Here is a 20,285-nt window from a genome sequence, read left to right on the forward strand (position 1 = left end):
GCTTTTAAGAAATATGTAGTTAATTATTATGAAAGCTTTCTAAGAAATAGATGAAGCGGTGGCTCAATGGTAGAGCTTTCGACTCCAGTTAAAATCTGGGATTTCCTCGGAATACAAGATTGCAATCGAAGGGTTGCAGGTTCAATTCCTGTCCGTTTCATTTATATTTTTTTTTGGGTCCTTGAATGACCCGTAAATGTTGGAAATTTATACCGGTTAACACAAATTTGATTTCTGAAAAATGAAATAAATACCGAAAGCTAAACCAAAACACCAGGTTCCAAAACAATAGTCTGGAACTGAATATACATTATATTTTTCATACTTGTATAGAATGTATAGTGTTGTAATAAAACAAAAAAAAAACTATCAAATAGTAAAAATAAAAATAAAAAGGACCCAAAAAAAAAAAGACCTCATTTCACTACGATCAAAAAAAAAAAAAAGGGTAGTTCCAAAAATTATCCAAAATGTGTAATACATATTCATTAAAGTCTTATAACCACAATAATTGTTTCTAACGAAAATCACCACCGTAATATTATTATAATCAATCATCAATCATCAATCATTAACTAATCTTTCTAGTTCCATCATAAACTAAAACACATTTCATAAATCATCATTAAAAACCACAAACCAACTGGAAACGCAAAAGAATGGGAGAAATTGCTATTTTATACAAAACATGAATCAATGGCGACTATTTCAATAATTTGAATCTATCAAAAACAAAACTGTATAAACTTCTATCAACCATATAGTGTTTAAATTCTATTAGGGAATTGGAAAATAACAAACAGATTCATCAGAAAACTGAAAAAAAGAACAGTGAATAAATAAAAATCGCAGAATAATTAGAACGGGTTGGAGTTAGGTTGTCATGCAGTAAATATTGTCTTCCAGGTTGAAACTCACAAAGATAAATTAAAACGTAGAAACAAAATTTACATTTAGAGGAATCGAAAATTTTAGAGAGGACCACAAGGAACAAAATATAAGAAACAAAATTGCCACCTCTTAGAATAAATTACCACTACCACATACTTGGGGTTCATACTAATCGGAGAATAAGGGAAAAGATTTAAAAAAAAAACCAAGGGCAGAATAAAAACGAAATCCACAAGATTCTATTATAATAAGGGAAATTTCCAAACAGATCAAATAGTAATAAGATGCAATATTCAGACTGGCTATCATATACCAAATACAAAGACAAAGTAATTATTTTTCACATTTCAAGCAAACATTTTACTACCCTTCAGACATAATTACTCAGCAACACATAACACCCAAAAACAAAGCCCCATTTTATTTATGAGTTAGTACTATCTACCATCCGATAATCTGTTGTTTGTAATATTTATTAACCCAAATAGGTTCCACATTAATAACGTAACATAAAGAAAATTAATTGATACAATCTAAACTAGTATGAAATCTAGCAAACCTCCCATCTCTTTTGCCAATTATTTTTGTCGTGCTAGTAAGGTTAACATATATACTGGAAGTCAAACCCACATACTTTTAGAAATTTCAAATCCCTTTATATACTTTTTGAAATCAACCGGAACCTTGACAATTTTTGTGTGGGGATGGGGACATTTCAACCCCACAAGTCTTAAACGCCCCTTTTGTAACATCCAGACACCGCATATGTGATGGGCAATTTACATTAGTACACCACATAATATTAATATTAAAGGGTACCACAAAAACCATTGACATATATTATCACAGACAGGCTGTTGTGATACTTATGGTGTGGTGAACTGGTGTATGGACAAGATTCGTTGGGGGGGGCTTTCTGCTTCCAAGAGATGTTTACGACAGGTGACCAGAACTTATAGTATCATTCTAAATCACACTATTGTTTGAGATCATGTCCAGAAATGGTTAGGAAATTTAATTCCAGCTCTACAAATCATTGAAGATATATGCCAATAAATAGTGATTGCCCACTAATTTTTAGATATGAATTATATAATACAAATAGGCTACATTAAAACACATGCAGAGTTCTCATTCTTTTTAGTGCGACGATGACGATTTTTATCACCGTTTGTGAGCGAGCCTTTCGATTTGTGTTTATTCTTGTGCCTCTTGATTGATCTGAAGCCCCATTTACTAGGTGTTTCAATATGAGATGTCTCAATCCCGCTGGCAGTTTTCAGCAGAGTCGGTAGAGGTAAACTTTTTGTCCTTTCTACCGAATCTAATGGCATTGATGATCCATTTGTATTAACTCTTGAAATTTGGTGTTTGGAATACTTACCACCACTACCATCTTTCCTTCCTTGTATTAATCTTTCTTTGGAACTCTCATCAAATTTTAACGCCTGATAATGATCGTCATATTGTCCGCTGGTGTTGGTTGCGGCACGTGTCGCTATTCCAGTGGTATCTCGACTGATTGACCAATCTCCAATGCTATTGACAGTCCTAATTGATCTGTGTGTAGTAGTCATATTAGACTTCGTCCTTTCTGCCTGGCACAGGTCAAACGTCAGTGAATCCCTATTGTTTGGTTTTATACTATCTTTTATGGCTTGACCATTACCTGGAAAATATGCTTGGACCTCCGTAGGTTGGTCCAGCTCTTCTTTCTCTACCTCATGCGATTTGTTCGTTATTGGGGAAGGAGCCTTGGTGAATTGAGCTCCGTTATATGGAAATTCACATGCAATTTCTGAGCGGTCGTTAATGACCACCATAGTATAGAAGAGAATTTTAGGATAGTCTTTCTTTATGGTCATGATATCTTGCAGTGTTAATATCTGTAAATTATGCATAGAAAATTCGGCATCATATAATAGCCAGTCATCTGTAATATCAGCAATGGTTGGTTTGTTGTTAGATTGCCTTACTGCTGTAAAAACTTCTTTAGTCTGTGGATCCTGTATTAATATTGACTGTAAAACTAATCTAAAGTATCCAAGTGTGTCGAATATTGATATTGATGGAAGTATTGATAAGAGTGTAATATCAGATCCTGAAGCATTGTAGTGGTCCATTTCTCCATCTTCAGATTCCAAATCACTTGAATACATTGATTCAGATTCATTATCAGAAAAGGATGCTTGATCGTTTTGTCCGCCCATATTTGCCTCGTTAATCGAAACGTTCTGTATATCAGAAAGTGGAGACGCAATATGGCCATTAACGCTGGTCTTACTTCTATTAGGATTATCTCCTGGTTGTTCATCTTTTGAATCTGTACCATTTTTTGTTACCATTAATCTCAATGACTGTCCTGTGTAATCCTCAGCTGAGCCGCAACTATTGATGGATACTAGTTCCGACTGAGGAGGTGTATAGAAATCACTTGGGTATCGTTCGCCTAACAATGAATCTATTTTAGTTTTCCTTTTATGTGCATTTCTATTATGTGAAAAATTCAGGACAATTGAACTTGCTCCATCATCATCGAGTCCAGTCCGTTTATTGCTATTATCGACATTTGTGCTTTCTCTATCTGTACCTTGATCGAAATCAATTGAAATATTTCCTTCTGACGGTATCATTTTGCTTCGTATAGTGTCTGCGTTGGAATAACTCTTTCTATTGTCGTTAGTCTGATCTATAATAGAGCTAGACTCGTCATGATCGCTCTGACGTCGTAGCTCTTGGTTCAGTGAATCTTCGCCGCCAGTTGATAAGCTGCTTAGTAGTGAGTCGTTATTGTTAGATGAGGTGATGGAGTCTTGTTCATTCAAGTTCATAGCATTATATTCATGGGATGAGCTGTCATCTTTTGTATCGTTAACCAAAGTATCGAACCTCGAGTCATCTGTATTACTGCTACTAATTTTATGATCTATTTTTGCAGTTGCTTCAGTGACTAATGCATCTGTTGTGTTTTCCTTGTTTTGGGGGTCATATACAGTACCTGCTGTGCCTTCCATTTTCCAATTGGACTTCCCAAATTCCAAGAATGTAGGGTCCTCAAAGTTGTTCAATTCGTCCATGAGGAAATAATGGTTTTCGTGATGGTATACTTTGTCCTGAGTGAGTTTATGTATTTGATTGTTGTCTAAAACTTTTAAATGAAAATAATCTCTGAGGAATAGTTCCAGTATAGAGATATCCTGATGGACATCCTCGGGTATAGATACGAATATGAGTTTCTTGTTAATGAACCTTGTCGGGCTTTCGGGGCTGAAATTCCCAAGTAAGTTACTATTGAGGAATCTTTTCAACAATGTGTATTTCAATTTGTTCTCGATAATCTCCTCGAAGTCACCAGATCTAAGGTTGGACAAGTACCATGACCAGACACCGTTTTCGTCATTGCCATAGTAGTCACCCACCCGCACAGACTTTGACATTGTTTGGAGAGTATAAACTTCGGAAGTATGTGATGGTTTGCTAGAAATGGGGTATGACAATGGAATGTTATGTGGGTTGCTTTTATTGAGAAGTGCTAACTAGCGATTGTTATCGACAGCAAAGCAACTCGAGTAGAAAGATTGTTTTTCTTGGTCCTAACGTCAAATTTTTAACCAATGTGTTTGTCGCAGATGAGTAGAATGTGCTATATTCAGCGGTATGAGCACTCGATGATGGGGTCTAGGTAAATAGAGAGAGAGAGAGAGAGCAAATGATATATATCTCTTTCAGTGTATAATAAATGTAGAATTAATGAACAATAAAATTATCCTTGAGAACGTAGTGTAAAGTACATGTATGAGAAAGGGCTGTGTTGAATGGGAATGTGTAGTTGTAAAAATATAGAACAAGAAAGATGTGTTAGCTAATATCGAAATTAGTTCCTTGATTTGATTAGTTTTCTGTTTTGGCGATGCGTAGTGCGTTGAAAGAATAAATTGCTCGTATTAGACAGGGACAACTTCCAAAGATATAGAAAGAGAGAGGCACTAGTATAGATGGCAGTAGACAGCTGTATATTGTTGGACCTAGGTCTGAAAAATTGTGTGAGGGTTTCTCTCAAGCAGACTGATAAGACCATTTTCAACCAGGTCTTGGAAATTAAAAATACAGGCGATGTATGGCAAACTAACTAAGAAGAAGAATATAATCGAAGCTTACTGAGAAAATGAGTGAAAACCCCGTTTTTTATTTGTCATATCTTGGTATCTCTGTTTTTCTTGTACATTTTGTCCAGGGTTTATACTGCGGACATCTAGATATTGAGAGAAAAGAGGTGTAGCACTTCATTTGCAACTTTGTGTTTCAGTATATATTCGAGCGGTCGAAGGAGTACGGGCACAGAGAAAGCAAGCAGTCCTTGCTTCTGTCATTGGATATTCTATCTTGCTCAGGATTGGGGCACACTTCGCTTACTCTTCGCTATAGGAAAAAGTAAAGCTACGGTGCTTTCTCAGATTATTGATATAGAACCAAAAAAAAAATGCATTACTGCGTCGTTCGTTTCGGAAGTCGATATCTTGTTCTAAGCGTTCTTCATCATTGTTTGTGATTTCTTTCTTTTTGTAAAAGATTATGGACAGACAGCACGGACAGTTCTCTGAGAGAGTGTGTGCCTTATTTTATCACAGTTGTGCTGTAGAGAACAGAAAACCAAATCTTGAAGAAGAAATGCGGAGGAAAAAGGAAAAAGACGTAAATTGAATTCCCACACAGTTCCCGCGCAATGAGTGTAGCGCACTATCTTTATCAAAGAAGAAAAGTGTCTTTATAAACAGAGACCAGAGATATAAAGAACCAGGTGACGTAGAATGAATTAATATTGCGCGGGGAGGGGGGTCTGAAGGGAGAGAAGTCAACACAAAAGAAAATATTTTCAGTGTAACTAACGTAGACCTAATGAATCAACTTTCAACCCATGAAATAGCATCCACGGAACAAATGCGTGTAGCCTAGAGAATAACTCAAGGAGAAATCATTTTTTTTCGGTTCTTCTAAATGAATGGGTTGACAAGCAAGTAAGCCAGATCCAGCATTAAGAAAACTTACTGCCTCCATTTCTGAGACGAATTAGAATTCCACTTCTTAGAATTAATTGCTAATCCCCCTTTTCTTCTTTCACTCCCATCTAATGGCAAATGATATTACTACTGCGGATTTTGCACTATGGCCTGAACCATCCTTGTGAAGAAAGTGGTAGCACATCGTTGCAGTTCCTCAGAACATCTAGTAGAGTGGCAAAGGTATAATGACGTATGCCAGTTGGGGGAGGGCAAGGAAGGCTCTTTTTAGTATCCAAAACCGAATTAGAGTTTTGCCGTAGAAGCTGGTCTTGTTCCTTCCAAGGTTGCGATTGGTAAATGTTGATTGCGTGTGTGTGTCTTTGGTAACAACGAAAATCCCTCAAAATAAAATATTCCTCTGCCCGTCTTTCTGTGTAAAAAAAGGGCTTCTTCATCCCATGGGGCTAAAAAAGGGCACTGCAAAGTGGATTTTGGAATTACTGTAGTTGGGTTCTCAAGTTCAATATTAGAAAAAGGGGTGGTGGATCAAGCGATAAAAAGAAGCCCTAAAGATATCTATGTGTCTATGCGGTGTGTTTTTTCCTCTCCATCCAATGTCGCACACGGATATACCGTACTCAAAGGGTCTTTTTTTTAGTTAGTTTACTCGATTTAGATATTGTGGAGATAGGGTTTTCTTGGATTGTAAACCCTAAAAAGGTTTCAAATATAACTAGTAGTCAGGTTCTACCTGTTCTCTGCTGTATTTGCTTGCATTACATAGATTGATACATCGTCACTTGTGTGTTTGGAAAGAAAGAAAAAAATGAGATGCTTATTATACAACCTCACGGTGTATCATATGATCATCCGTAAATGTGGAGTGAAAAATTTTTCTTCGTTGATAATTTCTTCTCTTCTTCAGTTCAAGAAAGTTTGTGCGACAGGTATTCAGCGATGAGCAATGAGCGATGAGCTAGCAAAGGTATTGCATTGTTTGTGAGCGAGCTCATCGAAAATGCTTAATCTTCCTTTTGCCAATGGTAGTATAAATAGTGAAGTAAGATGCTATCTTCGAATACACATTAATATAGTTGTATTATTAGCTATCAGTTTATATCTTATCTTGTAGAAGAAAAAAGTAATTTACAATTGATGGATGTAGTGAGGGGAAATGATTTGGAACTATGCTACTCTTAGATTGAGTTAGCTTTGTGTTCTTGAACTTCATTGTTTACCATCAGAGATATTTTGAGTCTGAATGTTCGTTATATCAGGTTGGAAGATATGAAACAAAAAAAAATGTCAAAAGAAAATATTGGTGTCCATTTTACATCCAAGCCCGCTATCAAGCAAGTTATATTTTATTTTATGCATATGCTCGTTGAAACTAGTTGTGTATTGGTTATAACAATGGAGTGAGTCTCCTAGCAAGAATTTGTTACAGATAAGAAAAAATATTGTCTGGTCCTATACACTTTATCTCTACAGGATTGTTGACTTTTGAGTTTTTCAATTGTTTTCTGATCCGCCTGATTTAATGCTGTGTAGCTTTTTTTTATTGGATACACTGTCTGATCTAGCGTAGGTCCACAGTACGTTTCACCTCCATATAGTGCAATGGGCTTCAAGTCTAGAATAGTCATTGTTAAAGGTGTATTCAGTAGTATCAGATTCATACATTTTTACCTTATCTGTTGTTCGAGTTAGGATATTTTTCTCTTCCATTACTTTCCTATACAATAATGTTGACGTTAGGGTATTGTGTAATATATTCTACGGTATTTCTTGTGGTTGGTATTGGATTGAGATGGGTTCAACATTAATGTTTTATTTCTTTTTGTTTCTTTTCTACCTGGGAATTATTCAGTTTGAAGATCGGGTGAGCAATTTTTGAAGTTACTGAGCATAGGACCTCGATTGTAAGGGTAGTACCTTATTAATTTTTCTGCACTGACTGATATCATAGAGTCAAATATCCCGTTTAATCGCTCTTCTATTAGAAACTCTGTTTTCACTATAATAGCTTGCAGTTTCATACCCGGGAGAAATTCATTTCATTATCTTATTATATTCCACATACCTCAAGTCTCTCTTTTACATATTGTATATGTGGTAGCCTTCAGTCGAGTAATGTAGGTCTCTTGAGTTTAATTGAAGCCACTCTTGGGTATCTAAGAGTTGTGATAAAGTAGATTTCTTATTTTCTCGAAATTGCAAAACTAGCAGTCTGCTACATAAAATTGTGCATATAATATAAAATTGTTCAATTTGCGAACGTGTAGAACATATCAAAGAAATAATACGCTAAAAAATTAATTAGAAAATCAAAAACAAAATATGGACTATAAAATGGATTAGAAAAAAAAGATAATGCCTTTGGTGAAATCACTCTTATAAATACATAATACAGTGATCAAAGTTAAGCGAAAGTGTATCGTAGAGTGTTTCAGAGAATTGAAATTAATGATGATAGTAATGAATCATAAGCAGGAGAATGCGTTAAGTACCAAAAAATCAATTGGTGAAAAGATCGAAAATAGTAATGTCTTGAGTTAATGCTGCAATATGCAGGCTAATGCAAAAAAAAAAGTCTGGGAGCAGAGAAACTAATTTTTGTAAACGGCCTCGACTTGGTCTTTTACTGCTTCTAAGATTTCCTTTCTCTTCAATTTTTGTGCAGAAGTAACGTAACCATTTTGTGGAGTCCATTCGTCATCGAAAAACACAATACCTTGCAATAGTTCAATACCGTTCAGACCTTGGCTCTTACCGGTAGCTAGCATATCCTTCAATACAGCTGCAGCCAATTTCTTGTCATGTAAAACAGAGTCAATGGTCTCTTCTCCAGTTAGTAGACCCAATGAATTAGCTAAGGCTTCCAAAGGCTTCATGTTACCAACAACAATACCTACTGGTTTGACCTTAGTTTGATCGGCGTATACACAAATGTTTTGAACATACTTGTTGGATCTGTAGAGAGATTCTAGCTTTTCCAAAGCAATATATTCACCATTTAGGGTCTTCACCAGATTCTTTTTTCTGTCAATGATAATCAATTGGCCGTCTTCATTCCATTCACCAATATCACCAGTACGGAACCAACCGTCTTCAGTCAATGCCTTCTTTGTCTCTTCTTCATTCTTGAAATACTCAGACATAACAGGAGCACCCTTAATCCAGATTTCACCTTGATTGTCCTTTGCCAAGTAGCCCAATTCTGCAGCATCGACTAACTTAACTTGGATAGCACCACTTAGATCACCTGCAATACCGTATTTGAATGCTTTTAAGGAAAGCACTGTTGCATTAGCGACAGTTTCGGTCAAACCGTAACCGATCAACATAGGACATAGGACATTAGTTAAAAATCTTTGGGCATCTTCACTGATTGGAGAACCACCGTTCATGATAATTCTCAGACAACCACCAGTGGCCTCCTTGACTTTTTTGAAAACTAGCTTTGAGATGAGGCCACCACCTGGTAAACCAGCTTCATCTAGCTTAACCTTAGATTTGTAGGCCGTCCAGAAAATCTTTTGAGTGTAGGCTGGTAATTCCCCTAGTTTGGCCAGGATACCCTTTCTGACAGTTTCCCAGACGGCAGCGACACCAACCATAATGGTTGGTTTGAACTCAACCATGTCACCTTGACATCTACGTACAGATAGGTTTGTTAGGGTCTTGACATTGGCGTAACCAAGGATACCATTCCAATAGAATGCAGCTAATTCAAAGGCCAATTCAAATATATGAGCCAATGGCAAGAAAGCGATAATACGGTCGTTTTGGCCAACATCGCCGTAGACATTATGGCAGACACCACCGACACCTGCGACGATGTTTGCATGAGTTAGGACAACACCCTTTGGATCACCTGTAGAACCAGAGGTATACATGATACATGACAGATCTTCTGGTTTAGGTGGGTGTGGTTCAATTTCGTGTTTACTCTTCTTACCTAATCTCAGAAGTTCATCAAAACTGATAATTGTTAGATCTGGTCTTACTTCCTTGATCTTAGCAAGGGCTTCCTTTGCATTTTTGTACAATTTACCGTTTTGTCTGGTGTCCTTAGGATTAATGGTTTCAGAGTGAATCAAGAATTTAAGATCTTTGGCCTCTTTCAATGGGTTAATCAATTTTGTCAGCAAGTCGTTGTCTGTGAAGACTGCGTTTGACTCGGTTTGCAACATTGAGTGGATTAAACCACGTTCACCAAGAGTGTCGTAGGCGGTTACCACTGGGATGTTTTGAGATTGGGCACCCAAGAACATCTTCATCCATTTATGGGACGTAGAGGCAAAGATGTGCAATTTGTTTTCGCCGTTAGGTTTAATACCAGCTTTAACCATACCACGACCCAAGTTATGCATAATAGAGATAAGCTCTCTGTAAGTGTTGTGACGGTAGGGAGTCATTTCGTAGTACAACCACGTCTTCTCCTGTGGAACATTCTTACCGTCGATCTTCTTGACGATAATCTTCACTTCTTCATGTATCTCAGTGATCTCTCTCCAGCCCATACCTCTACGGTTGCCACCTTTTTGGAAGGATTCTAGAGCCAATTCATACACAGTAGACGCATTAGAGTCCAAAGGTCTAGTCAAGGGCCCATCACGAGCTCTCAGCGCATTAACCCTTGGAGCAGTTTCATGCTCGTTGGCAGCTTTGCCGTATATAGCAGAGACTTGTACCATTTGTATGTTTTATATTTTTTTTGTAAGTTTCCTTCTTGCGTTTAGCCTATGTTTTACTTCTTTTAGTCCCAAACTTTAATTTTTAAGGTAGGGTGTCATACCTAAGGAAGAGGAGATGCGTTGCTTATATAGTATGCCCAAACCCATAATGGATGTTGGAGTTGTGAAGTTTTCTTTTGTTACGTTCCAGGGAAGATCTCATGCACCGTGAGTACTTTTTCTTTGTGTGTGTATGTGTGTGTGTGTTGCTGTGTCTAGCTTCTTAGTGAGCTTCTCAGTGTGCTTTCAGGTTCTAACGAAACTCCTGCATTAAGATTAGAGATAAAGAGAAGAGTCAGTCAGAAGCAGAGACAATCCCACAGCAGGTTTCTCAGGGCTTCAGTACGAGTTTAACAGTGTGCTTTCCCTTCTCCAAAGTGGTCCACACAAGAGAGAGAGAGAGGATTTTCTCGTTGGGCGGCAAGATTAGCGTTTTTTTCCTTCTAGAAGCATTTCCATTGTGTTGTGCAGCACTTTCTTACTACTTTTGTCCCTTTTTCCCATATTTGGCTTGCTCTTCCTGATTGAATGGTTCCCCTTCTGGCTTGATGGGTGAGTCCGATAGAACTCCTATGCGTGTGTTCCTCTCCTCTCCTCCGCTTCGGCTTCTACTGTTGATGTCCTTGGTTTCTTCTTCAGAATAGAGCACAAAAAAACTGCATATAACCAGAGGGCATAACAGCTATAGCACTCAGCAAATCTGTGACGGACGTGGAAGAAGAGGAGAAGGAGTGGGCGCAAGAGTTTCTGTGCTTGCCAGTAAACTCTCACTCTCTGCGGTCCAATCAGAGCCTGGGAAAAACTGGAAAAATTGTTGAGTTTTTGTTTCCAGATCGTCGGTTTCTGAAAACTTCATCGATAATTCATTTTCTTGTCTCTCTGCGGGCTTGTCTCTGTCGGGTGTGTGTTTTGGCCTTGTGCGAAGACACGGGGATTGTGATGGTATTCCCACACGGACCACCGGTTCTTTCCAGAAATTCTCCCCTATATTGGACCTGTTCTTTGCTTCTGCCTGTGTGCTTTCTGTGGAACTAGTAGAGGCATCTCGGTTGCCTTTTGAGTTTCATTTTTTGTTGAGTTTTTGACTTGCTGCGGTATTTTAGCGCAGCACAATCTCTATCAAGCGATCCGCATTTTACTAGCAAGACAAAGCAGAAAATTTCCGTGCAGAGAGCTTACGAGAACAAGAGGCCCAATACTGAATTTGCTGTACAACAAATGTATAGCGAGAGACCTTAAGAGGATACAATAACTGTAAAGTAAAATTGGATTTCAAGTTACCAAAGACACTTGTAGTGCGGCACAAAAATATGTTTTGTTACTGTTGCAACCTTAGCGATTCCGGAAATGGGAGTCTGGCACATGTAGTTCGTATCGTGTGTTTTATTTCCAACGTCTGTACACATTGTCACATGTCTATCGTCTGTACTTATCTCCTTGTGATCTTACTTATGTGTGTGGGGAGGGGGGGGAGGGAAGGGAACGGAAGCTTGCAAAACTATCCATTACTAAAAAGTAATGAGAAGTAATTTGGGTATCGTTATGTGGTTGTAGATAGTAACTGGTGGGGGAGACCTTTGTTGCCATAGTCAGATACATATAGAGATAAATAGAGTTAAGTGACAAGATGGGACTGTTTAGTAAAGAACCCAAGATAGAAAATAACCGTGCCAACAGGAAGAAATGCTGGGAGAGCCGAGACAAGTTCTTCAGTTGTCTCGATAAGAACGATATATTAAAACCCAGCGACGGTGTGTCTAAATGCAAAGCTGAGAACCAGCAATACGAGACTGATTGTGTGTCTTCATGGGTTAAATATTTCAACGAGAAGAGGATAGTGGATTTCAAAAGAGAACAGATGTTAAAGCAAGTAGAAGAACAGAACGCAAAACTCTCAAAATGAAGATTCAAGACTAAAGTTTCTGGGGATGGCCCATATTATACACACTAATAATAGATGGCAAGAAACACAAGATGTAGGAAGTTGTTATATGCTATGTCCACCCAGGGCCTGGAACTAAATCAATCATTGACCAAACTGTCTTTGCTTATATATATCAGTGTCTAAATCCAGATGCTATACAAATACCATGTAAATAATGTGCAACGAAATATATTCCAGTACCATTTTAACAGCACGTTGAGATGTCGTACCAAAATATTAATAGTATTTCCAGTTGTACACCAATGTGGATGAGCCCTTTGCCCCCCATCACTCTCATAGCACATCCTAGCACTCGCTTAACGTATTATATGTTTAAGTGTTTACATTTCCACGTTAGGTAAAACCAAAACAACGGATACGTCTCCCAGGGTGTCAATCATTTTATTTTTTTGAATGGCCCGTGTGCATGTGATTCTCCGAGGGATGACTTCCCGTGTTCCCAAAAAAAAAAATAGTTCTATGGAAACTCGATCGAATTCGGCAAAATAGGGGTACCGATGTACTTGTACGTACATCTCTTTTGTATTCACCGGGGATTATCAAATAGGATAAGTATGAAAGTGAAAAAGATAAAAGGGGGGTTGGCCATTGGAAGAAGAAAGGATGCCATTTCTGTTATGTGCTACCGGCCCCACCCCCCCGGAGAGTTGTACGCATCTATCTTTGTAACGGTGATATAGTTCCATAGTATTTTGGAAGGGTGAGACAATAGGCTTGCGGTAAGATAGAAGTGAATAGGGGATATGAGATTACCTGGTATAATGATTGGACAAGGAAATCCCTATGACGGGCAAGTAGGACAGATTCACTGAAAGTCACAGCAATAAAGGAAGTACACATCTAGAACGTTCTACCGCTGTTATAACTGAACTTTTTCTCCGGGTCCTATGTTATGTGTATCAGCAAGAATTTTTCTACGCCCCTTTTTGTAAAAATTTGGAACAAGATGCATTGCAAAGCCTTTTGATGTTGTCAATCCTTTTAAGGGATACCAACTCCTTTCCTACCGCCACGAATCCCTATTCCCGGATGCTACTCAGAGAACCGAACGGAGTATTCGATCAGAAGAAGGTAAAGGAGTCTAATTATCTGTATAATGCCATAAAGGGAAAGCAAGGGCATAGGGAAGATGGAAATTCCCGCAATCGACTCTTAGGGTCAAGGACTACTTTCGACTTTGGGAGAGTCCAGGGAGTAGAGAACATTAAAGCCGTAACTGGTAAAGCACTTTTTTGACTTTGCCAGTTATTCTGGACAGAAGCCCGGAGTTATTCTCATGTAATACCAGAAACGCAGCAAAATGGTAGTGGTTTGAAAGTTTCTGCCAAATAAAAAAAAATAAGGCAGAAATATGGCGGGAAAATCTTTTTGTTTTTGTTTTTGTTTTTGTTTTGATAGTCCATAATTGGTTAATTATGGCAAAATGACTTCAATTGTAGGACAGTTGTTAGTTCAGATGGGAGACTACGTAATGGTATCTTTTCTTCTTTCTCTAAAGCCTTAATGATTTTCCCAGACTTGTCTGGGCAAACGCATGAAACAAGTAATTAGCATGCCTTTTGTTCCCCTGTAAATAGATTTCATTTTTGCTAATGGGTGTTGATTTTCAGAGCTTATGAAAGTAGTTTTGTACTCGAATTGAGAATTTGATGGTGCATGAGCACTAAGAAGAAAATAAGGACAGCCCTGAATAGAAAATCCCTCTTACAAATACAGAATAACAAAGGGGATTTGATGATAATTCCAAATTCAATTGAAGAGAGGAAGAAAGGAATAGAAGCCAATTACGAATTATTTTTATGAATGAAGGGATGCCATCCCATCAGAAGAAAGAAAACCATTTGTAACAGTTAAAACAGAAAAAAAAAAAATGAAACTAAAATCGCAAATAGGAAATATTCTATAAACAGTACCTTCTTCAAGAACATATAAATACAGGACTAATTATCCACCTTTCCGTTTTCTTTTCTTGCTAACTCTACATTCCATTTATTTTAATTTTTTACTCTTATTCGATCATAACACAACAAGTCAAAAAACTCTCACGAGCTAATAACAGACAAATACAAATCTTCAGCTTTATCATTAAGTCAAATAAATAATGGTTGATATCTTTACGGACGTCATACAGAACAAGGGCGGTAACAGGGCCATCAGCGTCAACCCACCTCACGACCTAGATTTCCACATCACTAAGCGTGGTTCTGATTGGTTATGGGCTGTGTTCGCATGCTTCGGTCTGTTGATGGTCGTTTACATCTTTTTATTCTTCATTGCTGAATTGAAGGGTTCCCGTATCACCCGTTACGCTATCGCTCCTGCCTTCTTAATCGCCATGTTCGAGTTTTTCGGCTACTTCACATACGCTTCTAATTTGGGTTGGACTGGTGTACAAGCAGAATTCAACCACGTTACTGTCGACACTCCAGTCACTGGTTTGGTACCAGGTGTGAGACAGATATTCTACTCCAAATTCTGTGCTTGGTTCCTATCATGGCCATGTCTATTGTTCTTGATTGAACTGGCCGGTATCGGTACTACTTTGAACCCAGGTGAGGAGATCTCTGCTTTGGATTTGATCCACTCCCTATTGGTTCAAATGACTGGTACTTTGTACTGGGTCGTCGCTTTGCTGGTTGGTGCTTTGATCCACTCTACTTACAAATGGGGTTACTTCACCTTTGGTGCTGCCGCCATGCTTGTCGTGCAAGGTATCCAAGTCAGAAGACAATTCTTTGTCTTGAAGACTAGAGGTTTCACTGCTTGTCTATTGATCTTGTCCATGTTGATCGTTTGGGCTTACTTCATCTGTTGGGGTGTGTCTGAAGGTGGTAACAAGATTCAACCAGACTCCGAAGCTATCTTTTACGGTATCTTGGACTTGTGTATCTTTGGTATCTTGCCAGCTTACCTAGTTTTCATTACGAACCACTACGGTCTATGGCCAAGCTTTAAGCTAACCAAATCTGGGGAACAAGAAATGTACCCAGAAAAGGTTGAAGACCCTGAATCTGTGAGAGCTTCTGGTGAAACTGCTATCTGATCAAAATCGTGTCAATCGTTAGATAGTTTATTCCTTTCAGTTTAGTGGATTATCGATATGATAATTCTCGATACAAGCTAAAGGATGAAATTCAAGAAAGGTCAATGTTAAGGGCCTATAATTTTTAATCAACTTTTTATAATCAGTGGTTTATATATTCTTTTGTTTCTTTTTAGAACACTTAATGCTTAATTTTTTTCCTAATGTTTCCTGCTATTGAAAAATACCTCCAAATTATCATAGACAATTCTAATCATACAGAATTTGAGACTTAGAACTATAATGTTGTAATTGTCGAGAGCATTTATAAGAAATTGGTATCTGCTACTTTACAACTGTTAAGGTCCTCAGGACTTGTTAATTAATGTGTATGGAAATATTTACTTCACTTGTATTTCACATCCAATAATTAAATGTAATTGTTAATATGTTCCTTCAATAACTAGTAGAATAATGCAACTCAATTCAAGGACTCACATAAAGTATTATGCGCCTTTTTAGTCCTCGGTGCGAAATCATTGCATAATATGCTCTAAATAGTAGCTAAGCTTTGAAACAAACTAAGGTAAGCCTTTTTTTAATTATAGATGTAGAGTTCTTAACTGCTTGTATATACTTCATATAAATATAATAACTAGAACTGTAGTTTATAGTTTTTTATTTTTATTTAGAAACGAAAAATTTAGGTGAGGTCTCATAATGGACTACTGTTAACTAAAGAATTCATTATTTCAAGTATGAGAGCGAATTAATGTTTCGGTGACAGTTGTTGTAACGGTGACTGTTTCAACCTTTTTCTCTTCTTCAATGGCAATGTTCCGTTTAACATTACCCCCGCCGCCAACTTCGAAAACAACAATTTTAGCCTTTGCACCATTTTTAGCTGTTACAATACAAAAGTTCCCACCACCAGCACCAGAAGATGAACTCGTACTAGCACTAACTTGATTCACCTCCATACTACCTGGATCAATTGCACAAGGTAATCCCTCACATTGTGATGGATCATCACATTCAATCTTTACTCCGAAGGTCGGTTTCGTAGTACGGAAAGGCGTGGCCTCTTCAAGATATATTGGATTCCAGCCTATCTTGACATATGTATTACCATTGGAGTCTTGATTAGTTCCTGCAACATAAGCACACCAATTACCCACAGGTTTGCTGTTTTTACCCCATTGACAGGCATCAGCTGTTGAAACTCCAGGTGGATTTATATAATAATGTGCCGCTGTTCCAGCGAAATAGTCTGGCCCTGGCACAGCTATCACCTTTTCTGAGCCACTATTAATACTTATTAGGAATTAGCATATCTTCATTTCCAGGTAAAACGGTTTGACATACCGCCACTTCTCCTGATGCCTCATTTTTTATCGAAACTGTTCCCTTCCCATCAACACAATAATCCTTATCAGAGAAACCCTTTTGCAAATTTCCATTAGAATCACAAAACAAACCACCGTTTTGAGAACCAGGATAAGAATATGAAGTAACACTTGGATCCCATTGTGCCATTAATTTACCAGATTCGCAGGCATATGGACACCAGGTACCATATGAACATTGCTGATCAGTGTTTAGCGCCCAACCAGCATTTTTTCCTTGTTTTTGAACTGCTACCATGCCTGGATAGTTAGGAAAGCTACAAGTTCCATCACGTTTAAAACTTCCTTTCTTATGCTGATGTTGTATTTTATTGTCAGAGTTTTCACTTGGCTTATCATTCCAAATGTGACTTCTGACTCCAATTGCAAAGAAAAAGATAATAACAGCCTTAGTAAATGTCATTATTTTTAAGTTTTCTATATATGACTAATAAGACTAATATCGAAACATTGTAGAGATCGTTGCAATAAACATCGTCGTAAGAATACAGAAACCTAACTCAAGCTGCCATTTTTATATCTTATTTTTTATACCGCCCGGAAATAAAAGTTAACCAGATTACTATATAGCGTTTGAAATTATGCTAGAATGCGATTATATTATAGTTCAAAAAAAGGAACAGACCAAAGAAAATCTAGATTATGGTTTACCACATTATTAAAATCACTTAGAGAGATTAATAAAAATATAATAAAAAAATAATTAAAACAATAATTAAAAATTATTAAGGAAACTCGATCTGATTTTATACTTTATTGTACTAACGGCAATTAGAATTACTGCTTATGCTGAGCAATTTTCTTCTTCTTTGCGCCGAGATCGAAATTTCATAATAAAGAGTTCAATATTCACAGTATTTGATACTACGCTCCGGCAACAAAGAATCTTAAAATTTCAATCCTTAGTTACTGCACCCCTAACTAAGTAAAATAAATAAAGGGACTCTTTATAAGATTGAGAGTAAGCATTACAAATTCCAACCAATTCATATATATAATTTTATACTATTTTCGATATCGAAAAAGGGATTCCCAGAGCAATACCAGTTTTGGTTTACTCTGATAATTAAACAAAGAAACTATAGATATTGGCTTAATGCCAAAAATATGTTTTGTCATTCAACTTTACCGGAGCTTCCATTTATTTTATTTCCGTTATCAAAAAAACTTACCTAAGCCCACAACATCGGGCAATAAAACATCAAAACCTGAAGTACTTAGACAAACCTTTAAGTGATACACAGACATACACCCTTATGCAAAATAACAACGCATTTCCTCGGAACTCGACCCCCGATACAAATAGTAAATCTAAGCCTAAGGCAGTTAGCAAGGAGTATAGACTACTACGTTTAAGGCAGCATTTATTGCCTTGTCATAATAGGTTTACATCGTCAATACTTGAAAAAGAGGCATATGTGGTCTGTTCCATTTGCGAGGATCGCTACATGCTTCCTAGGCTGTGTCCATATTCAAATAACCTACAAAAGAGCAGAAAGGAACAATTGACCAACAGCCAATAGCCACCCCCCCGCTGCCTCTTCCCCGGACTTGTGCCATCAGCTATGAAATCCATTCCCTACCAGACAGTGACACGACACGCGCGATTTTCTTGTGATTAGTACTTTTGGAAGGGGAAAAAAAAGAAATGGAAGCCTGATTTGGCATTCCTCGTTCCTCCACTAAGGTTTCTGTGAAGAATACGAGGTTAAGCTATCTTATCGCTCACAATTAAAGTAACGCATCGGAAGTTTAATATCCGGCTTGCTGCTATTTCTGGCTGCGTCTTCTCGAGTGCGAACCTGAATCAGCTGGGCAACTTACGATATAGAGACAAAACGACATTAACACACACACCCACACTCACCCACAACACATCTACACACAATCCACATCTACACACAATCCACATCTGTTTTGGATGCTGGAAGTTTCAGATAACATAGAAATATATGCAGGCGTCAATCTCATTTTCCCAACTGTCAAAATGCCATCTTCCCGGGTACATAATATCTTTTCAGAACTGTACTTGCAATAACAGGAAATGAGAACACACTAAATACTTTGCTTCAATTGGATTTTATAATGTAGGTAAGAGCAGCTTGTTTCTAATTCACTGAATATACAGCATGAGATTCTTAAGAAACACAAAATATTGCAGCTGCTTCTTTATCTTGAATTGAAGATGGAGGCAAAAGAGCAAACACCCATCCATATTTCTACGAATACTTCTTAGAGAACGAGGTTCATCATTTCAGCGTGCCTACGAAAGAGTGCGAATCACCCTCTTCTTTACACTATTTTCTTTGCGAGCTGTCACTGAGACTGGAATCCAGAAAAAATGAAGTATCAGAGCATATTGGGAATAAATGAGGGAAAAAAGAGAGAGAGCTACAGTATTTGTAGGCATATTCAATCAGGGAATAGAAATTGGCAGCCGATAACTGTTGCAAGATCACTATCAAGTAGCTTTTCGCTAATTTTGTAGCTTTCCACAAAACAATAACTGAAATGGTATACCATACAGTTCGAGAACTCTTTTTGATGAGCATTTGCTTACTTTATTTGCAACGATAACGGTTTATTTACATTTCGGGTTTGTTGTTTCTTCTTATAAGGAACTAGGCAGCTGTGACCACTTTACCACAGTGTTGAGTTCAAAATAGTATACATATTCTACATAAAAACCAATACTGACGTATAGATTTCCTAAAAATACAACTACAACCTCCTGCATTAAACGACACAATTGTTATCCGATCTGATAATAATTCCTGTAATAAATAGATCACTGATCTGAAATTATATGAGAAGAAAAAAAATTCTTCTCTCACTTGAAGAAACATTTATAAGTCCCAACCGATTCTTATTTGTCTTTTATCTTCCACTCTTGTCTTCCTGTATTGTAACTCCACTACAAATCTAATTGCACAAATTCTTGCAAGAAAATTAAGCCGACAAATAAAACAGAAACTACTATTAAAGTTGCTCCGGCCATAAGGGATTGGCATATATCACCATTGAATTTAATTGCTTTTTTATTATTGCTTGCAAGTTTATACAAAAAATTGAACTATACTGTTTTTTTGTGTGAGTGTGAGTGTGAGAGTGTTTTTACTATTAAATAAAATCAAACAAGCATTCGAATATATTTCTCTGTGACAGGTAGTCAAAACAAAAAGAAAAGGAAACAGAGATTTACAAAAAAATACAATATCGCTTAACATCATCACATAAGGTCGCATTTGTAGTATACGATCTAAAAATAATAAGAAGACATTT

General features: G+C 37.3%; 6 protein-coding genes and 1 non-coding gene across 7 annotated transcripts; 3 read left to right on the forward strand and 4 right to left on the reverse strand.

Moving 5' to 3' along the window:
* The first annotated feature begins 52 nt into the window (after positions 1-52).
* Positions 53-160, forward strand: tW(CCA)5. Its single transcript has 2 exons — positions 53-88; positions 125-160. It is a non-coding gene; the product is annotated as a tRNA-Trp (tRNA).
* Positions 161-1,997: 1,837 nt separating this feature from the next.
* Positions 1,998-4,328, reverse strand: GIS4 (Gis4p; the record flags this gene model as incomplete). The annotated part of the gene is made up of 1 exon (XM_448538.1): positions 1,998-4,328. One exon carries the CDS (start codon positions 4,326-4,328, stop codon positions 1,998-2,000), a length of 2,331 nt encoding a protein of 776 aa, XP_448538.1.
* A 4,172-nt stretch (positions 4,329-8,500) lies between these two features.
* On the reverse strand, positions 8,501-10,591 carry FAA4 (long-chain fatty acid-CoA ligase FAA4; the record flags this gene model as incomplete). Its single annotated transcript, XM_448539.1, has 1 exon — positions 8,501-10,591. The coding sequence occupies one exon, from the start codon at positions 10,589-10,591 to the stop codon at positions 8,501-8,503; it is 2,091 nt and encodes a 696-aa protein (XP_448539.1).
* Positions 10,592-12,257: 1,666 nt separating this feature from the next.
* Positions 12,258-12,533, forward strand: COA6 (Coa6p; the record flags this gene model as incomplete). Its single annotated transcript, XM_448540.1, has 1 exon — positions 12,258-12,533. The coding sequence occupies one exon, from the start codon at positions 12,258-12,260 to the stop codon at positions 12,531-12,533; it is 276 nt and encodes a 91-aa protein (XP_448540.1).
* Positions 12,534-14,676: 2,143 nt separating this feature from the next.
* On the forward strand, positions 14,677-15,618 carry HSP30 (Hsp30p; the record flags this gene model as incomplete). The annotated part of the gene is made up of 1 exon (XM_448541.1): positions 14,677-15,618. One exon carries the CDS (start codon positions 14,677-14,679, stop codon positions 15,616-15,618), a length of 942 nt encoding a protein of 313 aa, XP_448541.1.
* Positions 15,619-16,349: 731 nt separating this feature from the next.
* Positions 16,350-16,577, reverse strand: GVI51_K07205 (uncharacterized protein; the record flags this gene model as incomplete). Its single annotated transcript, XM_065626642.1, has 1 exon — positions 16,350-16,577. One exon carries the CDS (start codon positions 16,575-16,577, stop codon positions 16,350-16,352), a length of 228 nt encoding a protein of 75 aa, XP_065482714.1.
* A 328-nt stretch (positions 16,578-16,905) lies between these two features.
* Positions 16,906-17,406, reverse strand: GVI51_K07227 (uncharacterized protein; the record flags this gene model as incomplete). The annotated part of the gene is made up of 1 exon (XM_065626643.1): positions 16,906-17,406. One exon carries the CDS (start codon positions 17,404-17,406, stop codon positions 16,906-16,908), a length of 501 nt encoding a protein of 166 aa, XP_065482715.1.
* Positions 17,407-20,285: the final 2,879 nt, after the last annotated feature.

The sequence above is a fragment of the Nakaseomyces glabratus genome, chromosome K (genome assembly GCF_010111755.1).
Source record: "Nakaseomyces glabratus chromosome K, complete sequence".
NCBI classification, from domain to species: Eukaryota; Fungi; Ascomycota; class Saccharomycetes; order Saccharomycetales; family Saccharomycetaceae; genus Nakaseomyces; species Nakaseomyces glabratus.